Source organism: Apaloderma vittatum, unplaced genomic scaffold (genome assembly GCF_000703405.1).
Source record: "Apaloderma vittatum isolate BGI_N311 unplaced genomic scaffold, ASM70340v1 scaffold14093, whole genome shotgun sequence".
Classification (NCBI taxonomy): domain Eukaryota; kingdom Metazoa; phylum Chordata; class Aves; order Trogoniformes; family Trogonidae; genus Apaloderma; species Apaloderma vittatum.
In genome coordinates, this window is record NW_009707692.1 from 38169 (window position 1) to 49590 (window position 11422).

General features: G+C 47.9%; 2 protein-coding genes across 2 annotated transcripts; both read left to right on the forward strand.

Moving 5' to 3' along the window:
- Positions 1–957, forward strand: LOC104271591 (olfactory receptor 51E2-like). Its single transcript, XM_009866304.1, has one exon. The coding sequence runs from the start codon at positions 1–3 to the stop codon at positions 955–957; it is 957 nt and encodes a 318-aa protein (XP_009864606.1).
- Positions 958–6389: 5432 nt separating this feature from the next.
- Positions 6390–7334, forward strand: LOC104271592 (olfactory receptor 52R1-like). The gene has a single exon (XM_009866305.1). The coding sequence runs from the start codon at positions 6390–6392 to the stop codon at positions 7332–7334; it is 945 nt and encodes a 314-aa protein (XP_009864607.1).
- Positions 7335–11422: the final 4088 nt, after the last annotated feature.

Sequence of the window (11422 nt, forward strand, 5' to 3'; positions counted from 1 at the left end):
ATGCCCTTCCCCAACAGCTCTGACCTCGGCGCACCAGCGTTCACCTTGGCCAGCATCCCGGGGCTGGAGGCTGCCCAGTTCTGGATGGCGATCCTCCTGTGCTCCATGTACATCTTGGCGGTCGCCGGCAACTGCGCGGTGCTGTTCATCGTGAAGACGGAGCCCAGCCTGCACGCGCCCATGTACTTCTTTCTCTGCATGCTGGCTGCCATCGACTTGGCCCTCTCCACCTCCACGGTGCCGCGCACCCTCTCCTCCTACTGGTTCAACATCACGGAGATCAGCTTGAGCGCGTGCCTTGTCCAGATGTTCCTCATCCACACCCTCTCAGCCGTTGAGTCGACTGTCCTCCTGGCCATGGCCGTGGACCGGTACGTGGCCATCTGCCACCCGCTGAGACATGCTGCCATCCTCACCAACGCTGCAACAGCGAAGATAGGGCTGATAGCCATGGCCAGGGGAGTTCTCTTCTTCCTGCCTTTGCCTTTGCTCCTCCTGCCCCTTCCCTTCTGCAGATCCCGGTTGCTGTCCCACTCTTTCTGCCTGCACCAGGATGTGATGAACCTGGCCTGCGCCAACACCACCCCCAGCGTGGTGTACGGCCTCACCGCCATCCTGCTGGTCATGGGGCTGGATGCCATCCTCATCTGTCTCTCCTACGTCCTCATCCTCAAGGCTGTCTTACGACTGGCTTTGTGGAAGGAGAGGCTCAAGGTGTTCAGCACCTGCATTGCCCACATCTGCGTGGTCCTGGCCTTCTACGTGCCCCTCATTGGGCTGTCTGTGGTGCACAGGTTTGGAAAGGACCTGGCTCCACTGGTCCATGTCACCATGGGGAACATCTACATCCTGGTGCCTGCTGTGCTCAACCCCATCATCTATGGCGTGAGGACCAAAGAGATACAGAGGAGGATCCTGAATCTAATTCATGTATTCAATGACAGAACTGCCCAGTGACCTGTGCTCAGCCGCTGACTCCTGTATCCTCCCACCAGCTCTCTTGTTTTACACTTAGAGTCTTTGGTGCAGGACTGTCCTCTGTTGGTGTGGCACCTAGCACATGGTAGAGGACTCTCATGTGCTACCACAAGGTAGAAAGTAAAAAACAACAGTCCAGAAGTGCTTAGCTTCACCAAACTCAGAGAGGATCTCCTACAACAATCTAAATCCAACCCTGATCCATCAGGTAGCACAGTGGGAAGGAAAAGTGACTCAGCAAGCTGGTAAAGATGTCTTTACATTGGACTTCTTTGTTCTCATCTCATCAGAAACAATGACAGAGCTGAGTAAATGCTACAGGGTTTTTTGAATTATTTAGTTAATTCATGGTTTCCACTTGTTCACTTTCCAAAAACATTTTAGCAAATTTTTTTCCAGAAACTTTGGCTGTAGCATCAATCTCTAAGTAAAATAATTACAACAAGTGACTTCATAGGTGGAGAAATGCACTTCAGAAGCCCTTGACATCTCTGGCCTTGTTCTGTCTGTGTTCAGCCAAGGCAGCTCAGACTCCTTGTAGCAGATTCTCTGGAAAAATTTCAGATTGAAATTTATTGGTAGCAATTGTAAAAATAATTTCAACTAATAATCACATTCAATAAAATGACAATATCTCAAGAGAAAAAATTAACAACTATAAATGTCAGTGATATTTTCATGCTGAAGGAAGTCCAATGTGTTTCCAAGTCAAATGTATTTCTTACTTTTGCCTTGACACATGCTTGGAATTCCTTAGACATTGTGAGTTAACTTCAAGACCTTCAGCTTTCAAGCCTTTTTTATACTTGCTAAGTGTTCCCCATGAAACAGCAAACCTGACAGCCCTTCATTCTCATGACTCTCCTGCCAGCGGGACACTACTACAAAACTTTTAATACAGAGAAAGTCAACAAGCCCTAGGGCCAGCGAAGAAGGTCTGAAAGCAAACTGCTTTTGTTTTCACCCGTTACCAAATCACAGAATGGTTGAGGTTGGAGGCACCTCTGAAGGTCACCCTGTCCAACCCCCCAGCCCAGGCAGGGCCAGCTAGAGCTGGTGGCCCAGGACTGTGTCCAGACAGCTTTTGAACATCCCTAAGGATGGAGATTCCACTTTGTTTTGGAAAAAAAATGAAGATCCTAGGAAAGGATGATGTACAATAAGATTTCACAAAGAAACTCACAGATCTGAAGAAGGTTTACCTCTAGTTCTTTTCCTAATGTCCTTAATCTTTTAAAAAATAAATCTGTTTCTTTATAAGTAGAAAACAAACAATCAATCAATCAAACAATCGAGCAATCTCTTCTTTTCCTCTCGGTTTAAACTCTCGTCTTGTTGCTGGTTATTGTGAATTGTGGTCTCCATCCTTGAGGTGGCTGCATCACCATGCTCAGGGACATGTTTGCTGTTCCTGCTCCCAGTGCCAGGTGCCGGGGGCACATGGTCTCCCATTTGAAGCCGCTGGCTCTGCCTATACGGGGAGCAGTGCACAAAGCCCCGTGCAGCAGGACCCTTCACAGGTGGCTGGAGCAGCACCAGGTACTGTTAAGAAGTCTGACCTACACTCCATCAGCAGACCCACATGCTCTTGAACACTGATATCTCCATCAGCAGATGACTACCACAGAGTAAGTCATGTTGGAAATGACTTTAGGACATCTCTAATCCAATCTCCTGCTCAAAGCAGGGGCAGCTCCAGAGTCAGAGAAGGTTGCTCAGGGCTATATCCAATTCAGTGTTGAAAACATACTAGGACGGACGTTTCACAATGTCTTTGGGTCCCTGTTACAGTACTTGATTGCTCTTATTGTGAAAAAGCTTCTCTTCATATCCACTTTGAACCTCTCGTTTCAACTCACTCTTGTGTTCACCCATTCTGCCATGCCACATAGTGAGGAGCTTGGTTCCATCTTCTTGATAAGGGTGGAGGAAGGCTGCTATTCTGACATTAGGTCTTCTCCAAACCTTTTCTTTTCCAGGATGAACAAGCCCATTTTCCTAAGCTTCTCCTCATGGGACATTGCTCCAATCCCAGCCATCCTGCAAGCCATCAGCCAAAGTCACTCCACATTGCTGATGCCTTTTTTGCACTAGGGACCAAAATCAGCTGCAGGACCTACGTGTGGTTTGTCAAATGCTCAGTAGACTATGGGATAATCCTTTGGAGGTGTGATGGATCTGTCTCTGGGAAAGCCAACCTGGAGCCCCAAACAACAAATATCAGAAGGAACTGCCAGAGAAAAAGGAAAGAGAAAAATAAAATTTATGGAGCCCCTAAATCTGCATTGATTTACAGCATACAGGTGGCAGGTCTGAAATAGGTAGGGAGTTTTATTTCATGTCAGGCCAGTTTGCGCAGGGTTCTATCCAGCTGGGTCCTAAAAACCTTCAAGGACGGAGGTAGTGCAGCCCCTCTGGGCAATGTTCCTCTTGCCCCATACACGCTGGCATAATATAAGCAAGTTTAACCCTGAATAATTAATAACTTGAGAAATACAGGGAAATACGTGGAAAGCAGGCAATGAACTGTGAGTTCCATCAGGGAAAATGGAAGACAGGTCTAAGTGCTGTACTCAGGGGCTCTTGCATCTTGTCCATAACTTCTAGGTGTGCTAGAAGAGGTATCTTACGAAAGACTCATGCTGTCAAAGGGCAGCAACATTTTGTGGCGTTTCGTGCAGTTTCTCCCAACTGCCAGCTAATATTGAGAGTAAAATGGGTGTCCTTTTTGTAGTCTGTGTTCGTATAGCTTCAGCCTCCATGAAACATATCTTGTTATAACCTTTACTGCTGAATTAAAGCACATTTTATTTCAAAATAAATATTTTCATTTAAGTGAGTTACTAGTTGACATCTGGGACTTAAATGTAATTTTGTCCCCTGTCATTTTTGTCATATTCTGTCTTATTAGAGCTTAGAAGGGTTCAAAAAAAATAATCATGAAAATGAAAACAATCTGTACCTGCCTAATGTGATTTTGGAAGTGGGAATGAATTTTTCAGAGGCACACTATGGATCTAAACTCTTTTCAGATGGCCGTGGCATTGAGAAATAGCTCCTGTTCGCTCTCCATATGTTCCTTATTTTTTTTCTTTCGTGCTGAGAGAAAAATTAATAAAGAAAAATGAATGAACCATCCTGAAAATGCTGGATTATATTTCTTAGCCATCTATTTCTCAGAAAGACAGTTAATAGAGCCTCAGAGCAGGGAGAAATGATGAAATTCCCCTGAGTAAAGATGAAAACTGCTTGTGATTCTTCCTCTCCATCTTGTTTTCCAAACTTTATTCACGGAGCGTGGCTTTGTGCCTCTTGGTATTTCACCGTTCTCTACCTGTGTGATGGGGATGATGTCACTGTCTTCTCTCTCTAAGTCTATATTAGAGCTATGGATAAAACACAGAGAAAGGACAGATTGCTGATGTTTGGAAAGTACTTCTGAATTCGTGCTGCTGCAGTTTTCATTACAAACCCAGTCCTGTGATGGAATCTTGAACTGCCCCTTTGCTCCTAAGTCTCTGCCTGATAAACTCACTGCAAGAACTCAGGTACAAAGCTGGGCAAAATGCAGCTATGTCTGTGAGGCCATCAGCACTGAGGGAGTTAAAAAGTAGTTATTTTTCTCCAATTATACCTTGAATAGCAGGGGAAATGCAGAGCTCCCTGCTGAGATTTACCTGTAGGAGATAAACAACCCCTGGTCTCTGCAGTGCAGAGTCCCTTTATGGAAACCTGCAGAAGGTCGGTGAGTATTTAGCAATTCATTGCTCCACAACAAGCCCTTTTTACACCATCACCCCACCTGGGCAGCAGCAGCAATCGTTGAAGAGTCTCCAGTTAGTGGAACTTGCAGGCTCGCTCCTGTCTGTCAGGTTCTCTTTTCCTGGGAACTACACTCCCTGTCGCAGCGTTCTCCACGGAAGAACGATGTTTTAGGCAAAGCAGCATCAGCAGAAGCAGCTGGCAGGAAGGAGGTGGAATGAAGAAAGGAAAATGCCAACTGTTTCAAATTCTAGAACGTTGAGAGCCACGTGGTGAAAAACCCTCAGGAAACTTCTCCCAGAGTGCAGTGACCCCAAGCCATACTCATCGGTAAGGTTTCCAGCCCCAGCTGGTGGCTGGTGGCCACGCTGGGCTGGGCTGCAGCAGCTGCAGTGGCCCAGACCCCTGGGCAGAAAAGCCTGGCTCTCCTCGGGAAAGCTACCATTGTCTCCTCCATCCCTCTGCTCCCTGTAGCTCTCTAGAACCAGAACAATTGACCGCAGGAAGTTTTCTGAAGGGTCTTATTATGTCAGGAATATTGACCTTATCTAGACTGCAGGGCTCTTCAGGAAATGAGTTTTCCCAGGTATTAGGGGAAAACCATGAACCAACATTTGGGCTGAGGGAGCTGGGATTGTTCAGCTGGAGAAGACTCCAGGGGACCTTATCCCTGCCTGCAGTGCCTGAAGGGAACCTACAGGGAGGCTGGGGAGGGACTTTTGACAAGTGTCCAGCCATAGGACAAGGGGAAACAGATTTAAGTTAAAGGAGAATAGGTTTACGTTGGATCTTTGGAAGAAATTGTTTAGTGCAAGGGGGATCAAGACTCTGGAACAGATTGCCCAGAGAGGCTGTGGCTGGCCCCCCCCCGGGGGTGGTTAAATGGCTGCCCCCTCCCTGGAGATGTCCAAGGCAGGTTGGATGAGGTCTGGAGCAACCTGGACTGGTTAAGGGCATCCCTGCTCATGGCAGGGGACTGGATCAGATGACCTCTGAGATCCCTTCCAGCCTAAGATATTCTAGGATTTGAGGATTCTATGTAGGAGCTGCAGCTTTTTTTTGGGAAGAGAGTTAACATAACTGAGGCACTGCGTTTGGGGAGGGTAGGGGGGTAGTCAAATACCATGGCACTGGCTCAGGTTTTTTGCCCTGAAATTGGATGCTTCTTGACTGAGACAAGCACTCATTGCCTCTGCACCAGCAAGCAGCACCGTGTTGTTACAAGCTTTTGTGGAGCTGTAGGTGCTAATGACTTCGTATCCCCACTATCCACATTTCAAGGTTTACTTCACAACATCTTTCAGCCGGTCTCCTGGGCTGGGCACTGGAGGAGATCAGATGTGCATGTTAGGCAGTCTCCCTGTCCAGTTTGATCCAGGAGGAACCCAGTCTGCGTGCCCCAGGACCAGTCTGCCCAGTGGGACAGAGCACTTGCAGTGGAAACTGGCAGGACACTTGTTTCAGAAGTGCTCTCCTGAAACAGTGCAAGCAGCTTTCACAGGGATGGATGGCTAGGTGGGGATTCTGACCTTCTAGACCCTACCTCATGCCAGTCTCTGTGGGCCACTGAGCAGATCAGGTCAAGGGTGGTTGATGCTTTCTTATAGAACACAAGAGTCCTCAGCGTAGCAAGACACAAGAAGGGTGTCATGTCTCTGAACTCTACCGCCTCCTCCCATCCTTCCTATTTCCTACTCGTTGGTATCCCTGGGCTGGAGAAACATCAGTTCTGGATTGCCTTCCCCTTCTGCCTCATGTATGCCATTGCTGTGCTGGGCAACACCACTCTTCTCCTCATTATAAAGACAGAGCCGAGCCTGCACGAGCCCATGTACCTCTTCCTGGCCATGCTGGCCTTCACTGACCTGGTCCTATCCACATCCACGCTACCCAAAATGCTTGGCATCTTCTGGATGGGTTCTGGGGAGATTGCGTTTCCCTCCTGCCTTGCTCAGATGTTCTTTATCCACACCTTCACATCAGTGGAGTCGGGTGTGCTGGCAGCCATGGCCTTGGACCGCTACATCGCTATTTGCTGCCCGCTGAGGCACTCCAGCATCCTCTCTGTGCCGGTGGTGGTGGGCTTCGGAAGTGTGGTGTTGGTGCGTGGAGTCCTCCTGGTGAGTCCCGTCTGCTTCATCCTGCACAGGATGTCCTTCTGCCAGCACCACGTCATCTCCCACTTCTACTGCGAGCACATGGCTGTGGTGAAGCTGGCGTGTGGGAACACCAGAGCCAGTTACATATACGGCCTCTTCGTGGCTTTTTCAGTGCTGGGATTTGACATAATCCTGATCTCTGTTTCCTACACCGTGATCCTGCGGGTGGTGATGAGGCTGTCATCCAGAGAGGCACAGCTCAAAGCTTTCAGCACCTGTGCATCCCATCTCTGTGTCACCCTTACCTTTTATGTCCCTGCTCTCTTCACATTCCTCACCCACCAGTTCGGGCACAGCATTCCTCCCCCCGTCCATATTATAGTGGCCAATCTCTACCTGCTAGTGCCCCCCATGTTAAACCCCATTGTTTATGGGGTGAGAACTAAGAAGCTCTGGGAGGGAGTGGCCCTCCTCTTCCAGAGAAAGGGAACCTGACCCCTATGTGTGTGGCTCAAACTGTGCTTGTAATTCACTGACGATGCTGGTAAATGTAATGAGACTTAATGCTGTGACTCTTTATTTGCTGAGGGAGGAACCTTTCCTAAGTGCCTGGAGTTCAAGCAATGCATTCTTGCAGAAATCACAGGATTGTCTCTTTCAAGATCACTGTCCAGGAGGTTTCATCTGTTGTGTGACGAAACTTGGCATAAAGACATTTGATCTGGCTTCTACACCACTGGGAGATGGACAGTTCACCCCCCCCCAGAACTTAAACATCTCACCGTTAAAAGTCTTTCGCTGTTAAAATAAACCTCTCATGATTAAAATACTTACACTGCAGGGCTGATGTCTCCAAAAGGTCTTCCCGCAGCAGCTTTCATTATTTGAAGAGTGTTCCCTGGACTGTGTGATGGTATCTAAAAGCCAGGCTGATGTGCTGCTTAGTGACCTGGTTTAGTGGTGGACCTGGCAGAACTGGGTTAACAGTTGGTCTCAGTGATCCTGAAGGTCTTTTCCACCCTAAATGATTCTATGGGAAGGTGCTCAGATGGGAACAGCGACTCTCCTTGCAGAAGGAAAAAGGTAGAATTCAATCTTCAGCATTAACTTTTTTTGTAAGAAAGGCAAAACCTACAATAATCCTAGGCTAGCAATTTCCAAAAGTCCTATGCAGATGTAATCCCTTTCAAAAATACCAGAAATCTTTGCTGATGCAACAGTTTGGAACAATCCATCACAAGGAGATCGTTGCTAACAGAGCTGCGCTGTAATTTTGTATGTAAAATATCCCAATAAACAGGCAAACAAACACTGTTTACAACATCACTGCTCTATATCTGAGAGAGGTAGGCAGCAGAATGAGCTGAAGGTCAGACACCTCAAACTCCAGTTATGAAATTCGGGCACGTTATGGACCTTTGGTCTATTTTTAGTGTGAACCAAGGAGTACTAATGGATGGAAAGGAGATGGACGGATGGAGACCTGGCCCTGCATTTCTTGGAGCCCTTTGTTTACTTGAGCAGTCCTGATTTCTGTGGCCACCCACGAGGAGCCTCCATGCTCTGCTATCTCTCCATGGGGTGGATAAAAGCAGGGAAGCAGGAGCGGCAGCTCCAGCAAGAGAATATCCCCTTCTGCAACAGCTACTGCACTTTGGTGTAGACAAAATGGGAAATGAGTATATTTTTTTTCCACCATTTGAGTGGCATACTTAAATTTCAAGTCTTTTCATCCTTTTTCTTCAGATGAAGCAGAAGTAGCTTTTCACAGGCCACAGATGAGAGGCAGGAGAAGCCAAAGGAGGAGAGAAAAAACTGCAGCTTGCCTAAGAGCCAGTCTCAGAGCACCCACTTCATAAAGCAGGGCTGAAACATTTGCTGTCAGCTGATGCTCACCTGCCACTGCTCTGGTGAGGTAGAACCCTCATTTTTCTGCAGACTCCACAAAAAAAAAAAAAAAAAAAAAAAAAAATCTGTTTTCATTAAGAACGTGGAAGGTGCCCTCGTGACCCAGGTCCATCCACTCCACCACGCTGTCTTCTCCAGTGGCAACGGGAGAGGTCTTCTAGGAGGTGCCTTTTCTGGAGTGAGAGGTGGCAGCTGCTCAGGTGCCTGCCAGGCTGGCTGGCTGACTCACACAGCTCCCTACGACCCGTGAGATGCGTGCACGCCAGCCGTCACCGCCACCGAACGCCAGATACTCAGCACCCACACCTTCGGCTCCTGCTCTAAGATTCCCTTCTCTGCAGACAAAGCAAGCAAACTGGCTGCCACACCTGGGGAGCGCAGGGCAGGGATGGGGCGGGTGCTGGGGGGGGGGGGGGGCAAAAAAGCCAATGCCAAGGCTGCCTGTGAGCTGTCTGGAGAGCGCGGTGGGACAGCCGAGGAGGTCCCTACCCCAACCAGGGACACAAGCACACTTCCATGGGCAGGGATGTGGGGAGGTGGACAGCTCTGGGCAGTGCTCTGAAACCCACTGGCAATAAATGGTCCCATTGCTGAAAAAAGGCCAAACCTGAACCTTTTCATGGGTCAGTCAGTGTCTTCAGGAGTCTCACCTCCTGACAAGGCTGCCTGAGGCCACAGCTGCCAGGAAAGGGAGATGTTACCGCCATCTCTCTCTGCTCTTGGTAGATTTGCATCTGTCCTTTGCACAGGATCTCCCAGGAAAATTTCCCCCTGTTTGATGTCTCCTTGCTGAACCCAGAAATCAACACCACGTTCAAGTCCTACTTGAGCTTCACACCCAGTTTCTAGTCCTGCTTAGCTCCCAGTGCTTCCCCAAACAGCTCCACAGCGGTCTCTAGCTTGACACTGGGATTCACTCTTAGTAGTAGGTTTGCATCACCTCCTTTAAGACAGTGGATCAACAAAAAAAACACAAAAACTAGAGGCATCCAGTGAGACTGGGATTCCTGGGGAAATTTGTGGTGTATAAAAATATATATGTAAAGTATAAATATATAAATAAAAATATAAAAGTATAAAAGTATAAAAATATAAATATATAAATACAGACATACAGACATATCAATATATAGAAATATAGACATATAGAAATATAGAGAGAAATATAGACATATAGAAATACAGAAGTTATATACATAGAAATATGCATCCACTGGCAGCCTGAAGGCAAGATATTAAGGCAGCCCATAACGAGGCACTGCTCAATATTTAAGGCAAAGTGACCTGCTTTTTCCGGGCTGATTTTCACATGTCAGTTGTTAGATATTTTCAGATAACTTTGTCAGTATTACTATTAAAGTGATTACTAGTTTTAACTGGAGGACGTGCATGTAATGAAGCACTGGGTACTCTCAGACACCTCTCTCGCCAGGGAGGGCTGTAGCACCGTTTGTCTGACTGGTGCAAACACCAGGGTGACTCAAAGTGCCTTCTGGCAGCACCTGATTGAGATCAGTGGGGTCCAGACGACCAGCTGAGGTGCTGATACCACAGAATCACAGAATCCCAGAATGCTGGGGCTGGAAGGAACCTCGAAAGCTCCTCCAATTCAACCGCCCTGCCAGAGCAGGGTCCCCTGGATTAGGTCACTCAGGAACGAGTCCAGGTGGGTTTTGAATGTCTGGCACCTGCCCCCGGGTGAGGGGACCTGTAAGGAAGGACAATCCTTGGCAAGGTGGGTATGTAGGACTGAAATCTTCTCTTCTCAGCGTGCAGAAGTGGTTCCCTTACACTACAGGGACCTGACAGAGCTCTTGTCCCTGCGAGAGGGTGATTTGGTTATTGTTTACTTCATTTATACTGGAAAACAGCACTTGTGTTTGTACATACGAGAATATCCAAGTCCAAAATCTCCCACTCTTGGGTGAGCAGTCGTTCAGCACGTTGCTTTTTGGCAGGACGCTGATGAATGCTTGTTGGCTGCAAAATGATGCCGCGCTCTCAGAGTTCTCAGCTGTGAACAGCACTCGAAGGCGCAGAAACCACTTGGTACAAAGGCACTTCCATCAGGTCTGTGCCACCAAGGTTATTTTTAGGGAGGGAGAAGATCACCAGATCTGATATTCATTCATGGAGAGAAAGAGTGGTGTAAAGAAATTAAACAAAACAAAACAAAGATACCTGAAATGAGGATGAAGCTCAGAGCCAGCAGGGAAGAGGTGTTCTGCAGCACCCGCACAGAAGGGATGCAAGAACTTCCTTCATAGCGCACTGGAAGCCACACACAGGTACCAGGTGAGGGAGTCTTCTGGTAATGTCGGGGCACAGGTCTGGGCATCTGCATGGTGCTCCTTCTCTTGCTCTTCTACAGGACAGGGAAAAGCCAGAGCAAGGACCAGCAAACTCCCTCCATGGCTCTCGAGTCCAGAGGTGGGTTTTCTGTATGAGATGCAAGTTTGCTTTTACTCTTCATCCAGGAGGAGACCTCTGGAGTCCTTTTGCCCTCTGGTGCAACGCACTCAACACCTCACCTCTGTCAATCAGATAAACAGCTTGCTCTGTCCTGGCATAGAGAAGCTCATAATTCAACCATCAGCTGTACAGTGTCCCTCCACCTCCATAAGCTTTCTGACTTTTGGGAGCTGCAGTTCTCCACGTCAAGAACTGATCATTAC